The sequence below is a fragment of the Lottia gigantea genome (genome assembly GCF_000327385.1).
Source record: "Lottia gigantea unplaced genomic scaffold LOTGIsca_44, whole genome shotgun sequence".
Lineage (NCBI taxonomy): Eukaryota > Metazoa > Mollusca > Gastropoda > Lottiidae > Lottia > Lottia gigantea.
The window spans coordinates 1,746,815-1,760,372 of NW_008709540.1; the positions used below are offsets into that span (position 1 = coordinate 1,746,815).

Sequence of the window (13,558 nt, forward strand, 5' to 3'; positions counted from 1 at the left end):
TTAAACACCACGATTTTCTAAATCTTTAACTTTATAAATTCGAACCAGCCAATGTTCGGTGGTATAAGCTTCTTCTAAAACTTCTAATTCAAAATCTTTATTTCCAATTTCTGTATTTCTTACTCGATCATATCCTGTAGGTTTGCCTGGAAGAAGATAATCAAATGCAACATTGTTGATCTATCTGGCAGATTGAAAGGACTAAAGCATTCTCCATTTCTACTTTTCATAATTTGTGAGGGAACAGGCTATCTAGTAAAGTATCATAGAATTCTGTATCTTGCAATGTTGCAGTTTATTTTTAATGAGGATATTAAGTTTAACAAGGGATTACTCCAGCACTTCCTACACTCTACTGAGTCATCAGTCTTTCGTAATTAAACATTTCCATATCTGTATCACACCTCTTGCAACAAGAAGCTAAATTGAACTTCTAATATATCAGGGAGCTGACTCCCAATTTAGGACTGCACCATGTGGGCTAATGAAGACCATGAGGGAAATTTTTCCAGGACAGCAGCATTAGCCTGCCCTTTTTCGATTTCCAACTGAAATGACTAGAAGCCTTTTCCATGTCAGCCCCTCTTACCTGCATCACTGACAGGGGGAAAGTAGCTAGAAAAATCAGAAGGTATCATCTCGACCTATGCAAGGATTGAACCCTGGACCTTCAGGTCAGCGAGCAAGCGCCTAACTCACTGAGCCAACATGGCTCCCAGAACAGTATAGAGAAAATCAAAAATCATCAACCTACCTCCTTCAGTATAAACTGAACCAAATCTATAATAGCACATTTTATACATTAAACAATTTAACAAGATGGGAGACCCATCTTTATCAACTCGGAACTCGCCCTGGGGGGTGAAATAATCTGATTCTTTTATATGAGCTCCACGATCAGTACTACCTCCAATTCTCACCATCCATAAAAATTTATTGATATCTATAACAGAAGTAGAAATTAATTAACCCTTTAAACACTAAGTGAAAATGTGTGTTTATAAAGCAAACATGTTATATTAAATATAGAGTTCTAACTTCATAACCTAAGCCAGTGCTTTTTTTTACAGGATTTCTATTCTCATATCACCCTAAGACAAAGATACCAAATTAAAGAAGTTAAACTGGTGTTCTGTGTTGTGAAGCCAACTACACAGAATCACAGAAACACTTGTACAAGAAAGTCGGACTCAAGTGCTGAGCAAAATTTTGTTTCCATTATGCCGTTAATAATCCAGCCAATCTGACATGTTAACTTACCATCTGAAGAATAACCAGTTAACCCTCCAAAAATAACTAAAACATAATCTACATCTAATTCTCTCATTATTTCATATGCTTTATCTTCTGGTGATGCCATAGCCTAGAAAAAACAAGATTAGTTCTGCTACATTTTTATACTGAAATTTCTAATATGAAAAATATAATTTAGGCAACCTAACATAGTGTCTATCCAGAGGAGCTCAAATTTGATGGTGTCTTTGGACTCTATGCATCACTCACTCTTTATTAACAATTCTTTTTTCTAATCAATAAAATGCAGTGTTAATGAATGTTAGAGAAGTTCATTTCAAATCAAGGCTGTACTTTGATGTAAATTTAGACTTGCATACATGTCAAATAGTGAATAGGGATAAGTTTTACCCCAAATCCATTTATTGGATTTTTTTTTACATCCATCAATAATAAACAGTCCGGTGTATGTTTAGAGAAGGTCATTTCACAATAAGGGGTGTTTTTAATGACACTAATCTACAAACTTTTGATATAATCGTATTCTCAACCCTAAAACCTAAATTGGATTCATCTTGACATGCATCAATAATATACAGTGTTATGTAGGAGAAGTTCATTTCAAAATAAGGGGTGTTTTTAATGTCTCCATACCTGGCCAACTCGTGATATATGTGTATTATTCCAGGTGTTATTATCAACTAGAACTGTTCTATTGGCTATAGCTGTTATCTGATATCCATAATCCCACCAAGACATAATCTTAGCATCCTGCAAATAAAAACACATATCTATATAATACCTGAGACAACCATGAGATAAGTTGTTGTTGGTTGGTAGATAAGGTGATACTTTGTGTTATTAATCAAAACCTCTTTACTTATTCTTAAGGTAACAATTCTATGCATCATATTGGTTTCATCAGCTGACATAATGAAGTACCCACATTGACACACGAATTCTGGTCAATTCAAGATGGAATACAAAACATGAACAGTTGATCAGTTGCAAAGTTAATTTGAAAAATGTAGAAGGAAAATAAGCCATGTATTCCTACACGAGCATGTCAATCACTTGTGTGATGTGTCTTCTATCAGCCAATTTTGCTGTGAGAGAATAATTATTATAAATTATAGTTCTTCTAAACTCCCAAAAAAAAGGAGCAGAGCTGTTGATATCTCAAGCTTCGTTATAGTTATTGATATTTTTACTTACATGATGTGTATTCTGTCGTAGCCAATAGTAAGCCTCTCTGAAATCATCGAAGATAATTCTACCATTGTCTCCACCTCTAGCTGTCAGTACGATAGACGGACTACTGTAAGCCTCGGATGTTACCCAGGTACAATGGAAGGTATACATTATTAAAAATGATGTCATGATCATTATAACTCCTGTAGCAATCTGAAAATAGAGAATGAATATTAAATAAAATCAAGTTTTGAGTCCACATTTCTGTTACTGATTGGGCTAATGAAACATATACATGTACTGCTTTCGGATACAAGAATATGGGGATACAGACAGACTAGCATCCATCATGACATAATATCAGAGTGACATGCTTTAGTAGCTTCTATGTTAGCTATTTACTGACATCACCAGTTATATATGTATTGACTGTTTGCTCTCACTACTTGTCAGATACATTGAGTAACCAGAAACACAGAATTACCTCATTTTTTAAAGGATAGGTATTATCAGTCTTCTTGGCTTTCTTGTCTTTATTTTTAGTGGAGACGTCAAGATTCTTCATATAGGTAGAGAGAACAGCTGATACTCCAATACCTGATAATATACACATTACTGGGGCCAATACCAACATCAAACGTACCATAACACCCTGAAAATCAAATGAGAAAAGTTTTCATGAAATAGCTAAAGATATAGTCAATTAAGATATTTCTTTACCAATTACCTGCGGATAGAGATCAATTTCAGCCATATGTATCACTAATCAAAATCAAAATCTGATTACTGGTTCTTATACAATTTGACAAACGAAGAAAGGGTGGAAGCTCAAAGAAGCTAAGATTCTTATCATTTCCATGCTGATGTCATGTTTTCGATCATAACTATCTGTAAGAATGTTTTATAATAGCCTTCATACCCTGGAAGTGACAACACTTTGAACATCCTCAGTATTACAGGGAACTGAATGTTAAATTTTACCATAAATATAGCTGAAATTGAGCTAGCAAGACAAATTTTTGTATGTATTCTTGATAATAGTATGTAACTTGAATGATGTGAGTGAATATTTTCACTTAGGAGAGGGGGATTTAGATTTAAAAATTTCTTTAATTCCACTTTTTCCACAGTATTTGAATTCATAAAATTGATAACTTACAGAGAAATATATACTGGTAACACCATACATAATAATAAATATATTAGCATCAGTTAACTTGGAGAAACAGTAGTATAAACCAACTGAAAATATATAACATATAAATATAAATACAAGAAAACTGTATTGGCCATATAAGATAAGATAAGATTTATTGTATAAATACGCCCTTTGTGGGCATCATACAAACATAGAATAGTACAATGATTTCCAATAAACAATAAAAATGAAACACAGGTACATGTATATGAAAAGTAACGCAATGAAGTATAAAAGTTAAAAAATAAAATATTATAATGGACTATCAGAAAAATAGTAGTCAAACCTGTCACAGTGCTTATCATAAGAGAGCTCAAATCCAACATAGTTTTAGTGTTGGGCTCAATAGCTGAATGATTAAAAGTTCGATGATTGAGTTATGGTATAACCTTGTCAACTAACACACTCATCAGTCTATACCAAACAAAGATCTTTTACATCAACACTTTTAAGACAAACTTGCTTTAACTTTACTAAGCACAGCAGTGTGCAATGAGAGAAAAGATATCAGCCTAAGTTTTTGATATCTTAAGTAAGCACATTCTAGCACAAAGAGTCTTGATTTGTATATAAACCTGCATCAAACCAAATATGAAACAGAAATCAACTTACCAGGAAACATAAAGACTAGAAGTTGAAGATCAAAATAAAATGAACTCCAGGCTGTAGGTTGATGTTCAGAAACAGAGGCAATAATGGGGATGTTATTTTTAGCATATGAAGGATCCAATAGAGAGTAGAATCGACCAGTCCAGGGTGAAATTTCTTACAGGTGGTTAAGGATCATGATTAGACAAATATATAAAACTTTCTAAAATTCAAATGAAGTCACATCAGTATAGCATAATAGACCTGGCCCCAAAATTCAATCATGTCTCCGAATTCCATTGGCACCAAGACTCCAGTAAACACTTACTAAAGACTTACTGAGTCTTGTTTTAATCTTGCAAAATCATTTTGATTTGTTCGTTGATACAGTGTATGTTTTTCATCTGAAAACCTCCAAATCCTTGTCAACTTGTTTTAAGCACTAAAGTCCTAAAACCTGTTGTCATGATGAGGATTGTATATCCAAAAACACATGTGTTGGCAGTATGAGATAAGCTAGTCAATTTAATACGTATAATATAGAGTTATACTGAAAAGGATACTTCCAAGAGCTGTAGCAATAGCAGCAGCACCGAACATTATAGAACCAGACAGTAACACTAGACTTTTAAACAGCAGATTAAACTGTTCAGTTGTTAACTTACTGCGTAGATAATCTACAAAAGCGTGGATCTGACACAGTCCAAATACACCTAAAGCCTGGAAAAAAACATAAAATAAAACTCACAGTGTATGCCAAAAAGAATCAAATTATACAGATACATATAGGTACATAGTCATCACATCAGTGATAGAAATACTGTGTTATACAAGCATTAAATATATAGATGCTTCTTTACCTACTATCATTTTTATAAAAACTGCATGTCCAGGCCACATATTCTCGAAACCATCTTAGCGCTAGGATGTCCTAGGTTCTTATCTTCTAACATTAATTCAAGGACATATTAGGGCTAAGATCGTTTTGAGAATACGTGGCCTGAGTCATTAAGCATGTATTCTGTACGGCTTCGTTAATAATGTCCACCAGCTGTCTGACCCTTGACCCTAAACTCAAGAAAAAATGTTTCCAGTTGTCTGTGCTTATTTGTATCCAATTCAAATGAAATCTCTCTGAGAATAGAAATGACAACATTCTAAAATACTTCATAGCAAACTTTTACCCAGGAGAACAATGGTAAATAAAAATGCGCCGGGGGCCTTATTCTCCAAAACTTAACATAAATAAAATTCCAGATTTTAAGAAATACAGTTATCTGATTGGAAAAAAAACTCAATTTAAAATCGATTTTAGTGATTGACCAATCAGATGATTAAGAACACTAAAATCATCTTCAGTTAAGTTTTTAAGAATAAGGCCCCTGAACACTGAAGTGAAAGCAGCTATTATACTACATTATATGAGAATTTATTCTGTTGGTTTGTAGCTATACTTACTGCCATGTGCTCACTAGACTGGACAGGTTGGAAACCAACAAAAGCGATCTGCATGGATAGTATAGTTCCTAAACAATACACCTATAATAGAAAACAGAGATATATACACATCAACATTATCATCATTATACTTTACCAGGAATTTTATTTTTTCCAATATCCTAAACACTGGAACTGTCTCTGAGTTCCCTGGCGATCAAACCTTTCACTTCACATAATCTTATTTAAACACCAATTTGGATGTTTTGCTTCCATTTTTCTCTGTAGGTGACTCCACTGGCCATCCATGATCTGATGATATTATTTTGCATCTCCTGTTATGAGTCATTGACTCCATAATTTGTTTTGAACCACAGGTTCAATTTTCTCCAATAACCAAAGTATCTATCTACCCTTAACTAAACGAACAGCTTTGGCTCATGAAATATGCACTGGGAGCTAAGGTGGCGCCAACATTCAGAAAGAAAAATTAATACTTACAGAAGAGTAAGCAACATATATTCTGTGAGAAAATCTACCAGTGATCATTAAAACTAGAACATGGAGTGGAATTAGATTGATGAGAAATACATAACCTCCCCATGATGATACCTATAGTAACAATACATAGATATTACAAGACATACTCCTATAGCACTGGCCAAGGCCATAAGTATTAGCTATAATAGACAATACTCTCCTATAGAAACACTGGCCTAGGAGTTTTAGGAGATACCCTTCTATAGAGACACTTGCCTAGGTCAAATGTACTGACCATCAGAAAATGTTTGGTAAAGAAACCACATTATAGTGGATATATATAAGTCGATAACAGACAAAGTTCCACATTCTACTCATAATATTCATATTGTTTCGCAATTTTATCTTATTGAGTTTTCACTGTATGTAGAATGTAATTACGTATCGTTTCAAATGATCTCATGCTTTTTATTACAGAGATTAATGTTCAGAAAATGAATCATATATTTACTTACCATGTAAAAGTAAGCAAGAGCACAAAGAGATGCCCAGAAGACTGACCCTGTCTTAGCAGCCTTGACCCACAACGTATAGGTCAACAACATACAGAAGATAGCGATACCTTCATTATCATACGACCCTGCCACAGATCTCGAGATATAGCCTGGTACAATAGCCAACATAGAGGCAGCCACTAGACCAGCACCAGCATCCTGTAATACAAGGGAGATAAATCATGTTAGACAATGAGATATAGCCTGGTACGTCATGGGCATAAGCCTACCAAAACCAGAACCCATAGGAATTGCCATCCCAACATAATCCATTAGGATTCATAATTCTTGTGTATATGGGACACTGACAGCGTTGATTTGCACAATTTCAATATATCTGTGGTTCTTGCAATTCCACTTAAACTAAAACTAAGTCCTTCGGGTGGAAAACAAACCCACAATAAACTATAATATCCGATCAAAAATTTTTCATGAAATTAAGAATTTTGGCGTGTTTTTAATTTAGTATTTACAGGGTTTCACAATTGAAGTATTCGATTATTAATCGATTTTTGATTGGTAGTCTGCCATCGATAATACATCTAAATTTGGTAATCAATACCCAGCCCTAGCTGAAACCCCTGTACAATCCCTTTAAGACTATAATGTTTCATACAAAAAGCTCTAGAGAGTAAAAATATTGCACTTACCTTCAATTCTTTAGTAAACATATAGGTAACAATGGTAGTAAAACTGGCAAACAACGGAGCCAGAAAAACACACACATTACGTACATCAATCGTAATATGGAGAAAATTCAAAAAATTATAAATCATAGCTGAAGTCACCATTAAACCTGAAATATCAAAAATTGATATTGAGCGTTTTCAATATTCAATCAAATTATGAAGATTTGCTCTCGTTCTCAGGGTCCATTTTTTTTTGTTGAGAATGCGTTGAAATTTGTACACATGTAATCGCAGACATAGGAACATTATGTTGAATAAGCTGACTTGGAAACAGGCATTAGAATGATAGAAAGATTTCACAGGGGAAATAACTCAACTCAACCCATCACGGTCAAGTTAGAGAGTAAATACTTACACTAATTCATTTCTTAACAAATAAAATGCAAGATAAAGAGATGTCAAACTTACCCAACTGTTTTCATTGACTGTTCTATTATTTAATATTAATAAAAGCAAGATAAGGTGCCATTCCTGTCTTTGGAATCTTCAAATGAAAATATTAAGGTTTCAAATTCAAATCTTATTCTTACCTGGATAGATAGTACCACCAATGATACGACCTAAAGGATACCAAGCTCTGTCATCAAACCAGTTATGGAAGTTATAGAATCCTTTCTCAGCCAGAAACTTGGTAGTACGATAGTTAAAATAAGGATCAAATTCATGAATAACACTTTCAAATTGCAGTACAGAAAATAAACGGGTGGAAAAAGCTGAAATAAACAGATTAACAGTTCAAAATAAAGACATAAAGCTGAGCATTTAAAGATGTGTTTCCTTATTTTTAGTGTCGAATTAAGCAAACTATTTGATAAGTTGGTGTTTCTAATGAATTATCATGTATTCTTAATCATATAATTATGTTCTTATGGTATACAGTCTGCACAAACAAACAAAGACTTTTTGACCTTTCTTGATCGGTCACTCATTGGAATTCTGCTGGTAATTCTCTTCTAATTTAGCTAATTATGAATTAATTATGGACATGTGAGACAAACTGGTACGGTATTTTTCAAAGTCATTAGAATACCTCTACTTTCTATTCATATAAGTATTAGCATTTTCATTTTCATAAATGAAAAAGCCATCAGTCAGTTTTCATCTAAGTTATCATTGCCCAGGTTGACTTATAGACAAATTCAAATGCGACTTTCTTTGAAAATGGAAACCACTGACAGAAATCAATGTCATAGATTACGTCAAATGTCATCATTCATCTTACAGTTGATATCTTGTGTTAATTGTATGTATGGCTCTTACATGGAAATAAAACACAAGAACGTAGTTCACGGCCATTTTGAATCTCTACCTCGACTTTATTAGACAAATTTTTATATAGGCTATAATATTATTTCAACAAACCATTTAAAGCCTTTTCTTAACCTTTAAATATGATTTAATGGTCTAGCTGAAACATCACACCCTTTTGAGAAAATTCAACAAATATTTACATGTAAGAGTCATACGTTGTTTCTTTATTGAAAAGTAATTGAAAGTGTAACCATGATAAATGTCTTTCATGTCTTTTTGTGTAGTTACTCAGCTGGCAATGATGGTGAATAGAAGGAAACTTACCCAAAATGGCGGCAATGGTTAAAATCATTAACTTCAACAATGTGTCTTGTTTCTGTGGGGACATTTTCACGAGCCAAGCAGCCCCAAATGGTGCACTTGACGTTTTCATCTTGATTTCTGTCCTGAAATGTAAAATATACAGTTGAAATGAAAACAACATTTTGCCCTCAAACATTACTGATAAAAGATCATCTTCTACTGCTTCAACTACTGAACTATGGAGCATTGTAGCTGCAACAATTTGTGGCCTTTTTCAGTAGAATAGTAATTTGCTGTCTGACCACAAAGTTTACAGAATGGTCAATGAGACTTTGTCAATCAATACCAAAGTGCTATTCTCTTAAGAGTCTTTGGGTTGATGAAAAGACAAACAATTGTCACAATAAAAAATATTTGTGTATATATTGTGTTATATTTCTCATGCAAAATTTCAATTCAGAGCTCACTCTAAATCTGAGCACTCTATATAAGTCAATTCCGGCCCTATGTGCAACACTCTCATTATTCCCTTCTTCCACCTCAGGATAAACAACATTGATTTTCTATGGCTGTTTATGGTCAGCGATGTAAGTATAAAGAGTTAACTACATTTACAGTTATCCATTTATCATTTAGAATGTTGTTGAAAGCAGGTTTGCCCAGTTCACAGCTTGTATCATTAGTTTGACAATTGTATATGTAGTAAACCCTTTCTTTGTAATAGATTTCTTTCCATTGCTGGCCATTGTAAATCAACATTGTTTGTCTAAAGACGTACATACAGTTCCGAACTGACTTATTCTGAGGTGAAAACATGCAAGCAATCAACCTTGTTTGTTGAGTAATGGAAGTTTAGTCTGCTTTTTTGACAATATGCATCATTTAGTGTTTAAAGTAAGCTATTCAATAATGGAAGTAGACCTATGCAAAGGAATACAATTTAATTAAATAACTTTTATATATTTATAAAGAGATTGTTTTGGCCTGATTGTAGAGGCTGTCCGGTACAACAAGTCAGGCTTGGAGATGCCACATCAGCAAATACAGGTAGTCGCTTGCGATGTGATTTTCACCGAAACAGATAGATCACAAAACTGCAAAGACATATAAGCATGGGTAGTCAATTCTGGGGCGTTTCTTCCGGTAAAATGAAAGTGCCAAAATCCAAACAAACCTGATTTTCTTAGAATTTTTGTCAAAAAGTAAATATCTTCTTAAAAACAGGAACCGGTATCCCCACGACGTGGACGCTGATTGGTTTAAGTTTAAGCGGTGTAAGTAAATTTCATTCCATACAATAAAGCCCTGCAGGAAATTATTGCGAAAATAATTATTGTCAAATAAATCTAACGCTTTTTATTTCTTCTTTAATTATATTTAAGTCTATTTATTATATGTATTTTGAGAAATATCATAAAATGGAAATGAAATCACCTGCACAGTGAAATATAGAAGCTAAATTTCATAGTGTCAAAAATGATACTGTACACCGTTTGTTGAAGGGGAAACCACTCCTGTTTTCACACTTATCTCCCTTTGGTAAACAATTTTAATATCGATTATTGCAGAAATTAAGAATTTAGTGATTTACGTTACAATATAAAGGTCGTATTGTCGTAGAATAGGAGTTTGGATTGTGGTAAGTGTTACTGTTTCAGATTTAAAGAAGATCATATCCAATTTATGATAGAAAAGCAACATTTGATGTAAGGTAGAAATTCCACTAGAATAGAGAAACCTCACCGCCACTGCTGCTGGCTTCATTCAATCTTGTCAATGACTCAATGCCTTGTACCAGACGACATCTCACTGTCCACCGACAGTGTCAGCTCTGATATTATTCAATATGCTAGTCAATAATATTATTATTGGACATGCATTTCATGGGTTTTTAGCTTGGACATTCATAAGTCCAAAATGAGTGTAGGTATAATAACACTGAATCAAATAGGTTTGGATGGCAAGTCTAGTGACACAAGCTCAAGCAAGAATAACTATTGTGAAGGGGCTCAAGTTGATCAAAATTGTTCCCTTGGTTTCAAAATCAAAAAGTAAGTTTCAATTTTCGATCAAGGCCTATTTATAACAGTAAGTCACTATGAAATCATTAATTGTTATCATTATTTATGGGGGTGCTGATTTGCAAATTATTTTTTGATTTTTAGAACTTGTAGTTAGAGGATTGGGTGAAATAATCAAAGTAATTGAATATGCTCACTAGGAATTTAAAATTGGGTTACCCAAGGATTTCATACTCGTTAAATTGATAAATGTCTAAGTAATATTTTCTCCAGTATACCTGTCACAAAGTTTTCCATAACTTACATAATAAACTGTAAAAACCAATCTCAGCAATGAATATTTATATTACCATATATTTAATGATACAAAAATAACCCATGAAATTAAATATTTAAACATGTGTTCATTTAGTATTTAGAAGATTTCTTAATTTTAATATTTCGATTATTAATTGATTCTTGATCTATAAGCATGCCGTCGATAATCGATCTCAAATTGGTAATCAATACCCAGTCCTACTTGAAGTTAAAATCAAAATTAGCTGACTTATTGAATTCCCTAAAATGTATTTATTCCCAAAGAATATTGATTTGACATAATAAATATTGTTTTGAAATAGAGGTTGAGTTTAAATTTGAATTCAAATACCTTTCCTTGAATCAATATATTATGTTGTTAAAACTATGTTTACCGGTATATTTCAATAACAACATTTTTACACTGTTAATCTTTCACTTAGGTTATTGACTTTGATGTAGGTAGGTGAATTTGAAACTTAACATTCCTTTCTGCTCTGAAGTTGGATTTATAAATGCCACTTCCCTGTAGTGTGCAATGAGGGGCATTTTGTCAGGACAGCTGCATCAGCCCTTAATTCGTTATTGACTTCTAACTTGTTGGATCTTTAACATACACAGTACCTGTATGTAAGGTATTATGAATGGGCCATTCTGACATTTAATATTTTAGAAGGAAATGTGTTAATTTTCAATCCCAATTTATTAAACCTTATATATTTATATATATCTACATATATTGATCTAAGACATACTAGGGCCATGACACACAAGTGAAATTTGAATTTTTAAAGTGATACTAAGTCTTACAATGAACATAAAATTTAAGTTCTCGAAATGGTCAGTATGAGTCTATATTCATCAGTGAACTTTCCTGGTGTCATAAAGTTACAGCAGAATCCCTGTAAAATCTGGAAAATTCATAAAATTCATAAAACTTAGTAATTATTGAAAAGCATTATCTTGATATGAAGCGTTTTTCAATAGTTAATTGCATATTTATGGATAATTACTAAGTTTTTTGGATTTATTGGGTTATATAAGGATCCCGTTATGTTATTTATGACACCCGGTATATCTACTGGCTCTTATTCGCCAAGCTTAAAATTCTTCAATTTTATGTTAATTCTAAGACGTAGTATCACTTTAATATTCGTGAAATAATTGGAATAATTAAATGTAGACATCACAGTTGTTAGAGAGTAGGTCAAGTTGGTAATTTACTGTTTCATTTTTGTTGAGCAAAAGATCATAGATTACAAATATGTGAAATAGATTCTCTGATTGGTTAACAATTGTCATTAAAAATTTTGTTAAGGAATTGGGTCAAAATGTGAAGTAAGAATTTCCCCATATGGTCCCTGTATTGTTATATTTATAACTAGGCCTACTCCTACTACTATTACTTCTAGTTGACAACAGCTTTGATCAGTGTTAATCACCACTTGATTAGTCTGAAACTTACTGACTTTTTCTCTTTGTCAGTAGATGGGAAAACAAGTTTTGGAGAACTAAACTGTCATTTAAAACATGTAGACTGTATTTTTGTTATTACCATATGTCAGTTAGTTACTTATAAATATTCAAAGTTTTAGAGCACTTAGTATTTAATTTATTAATTACTAGAAATGAATGAAAATTTCTTCAAAAATACCTTGAACTAGGAAGTTCTGTTTCTATTTCTATATATGCCTTTTCTATATAGCAGTGTCTCAAGAAAAGATAAGTCTTCTTTTTAATATTCAAACATGGATAATTCTGGACAAACATGGATTTGAAGGGTCCAATTTTGATGGTGAGCTGTGAACACTATTACTGATTTGCTTAGCTAAAGAATTCCTGTTTCTGAGAGTAACGTATGATTAGTCAAATGGATGGTGAACTTGTCCCTTTAACCTGGAAAATATACTTTATAAGTCAGCAATTTTTGAATTAGTAATTGTCATTAGTAAATTCTATCAGGGATTAATATTGCAGTAAGTAAACAAGTTTCGGACTATTCCATTATCAGATAATTCTATGAGACCTGAGAAAAAATCAATGCTATAATTAGACTAGAATTGTAGCCGGTACGAAGTAGGAAGCTTGTACTTGCGGCTCTTTTCTCATTAATTATTCATAAGCCTTGTTCATCCAGGGAAAACTATGAGGAGACATTTGACAGTCATTTCTGTGACAAATTTCATTCCATTTTCAACAATTCTGTCCTGTTTTGATGTAATGTTTATATTATGCATGGTGACTATTGAAAAATTTCAATTCATATGGCCACATGGCATCAGATACACAGCTGGGATTTATTGAACAGTAAAATCA

General features: G+C 32.9%; 1 protein-coding gene across 1 annotated transcript; it reads right to left on the reverse strand.

Annotated features, from left to right (window-relative positions):
* LOTGIDRAFT_164315 (hypothetical protein) lies at window positions 1–9,009 on the reverse strand (the record flags this gene model as incomplete). Its single annotated transcript, XM_009060810.1, has 15 exons — window positions 1–146; window positions 755–943; window positions 1,261–1,363; window positions 1,888–2,004; window positions 2,449–2,637; window positions 2,909–3,076; window positions 3,584–3,666; window positions 4,235–4,387; window positions 4,774–4,930; window positions 5,669–5,749; window positions 6,149–6,259; window positions 6,643–6,840; window positions 7,332–7,477; window positions 7,901–8,083; window positions 8,946–9,009. 15 exons carry the CDS (start codon window positions 9,007–9,009, stop codon window positions 1–3), a joined length of 2,088 nt encoding a protein of 695 aa, XP_009059058.1.
* Between the last annotated feature and the right edge of the window lie 4,549 nt (window positions 9,010–13,558).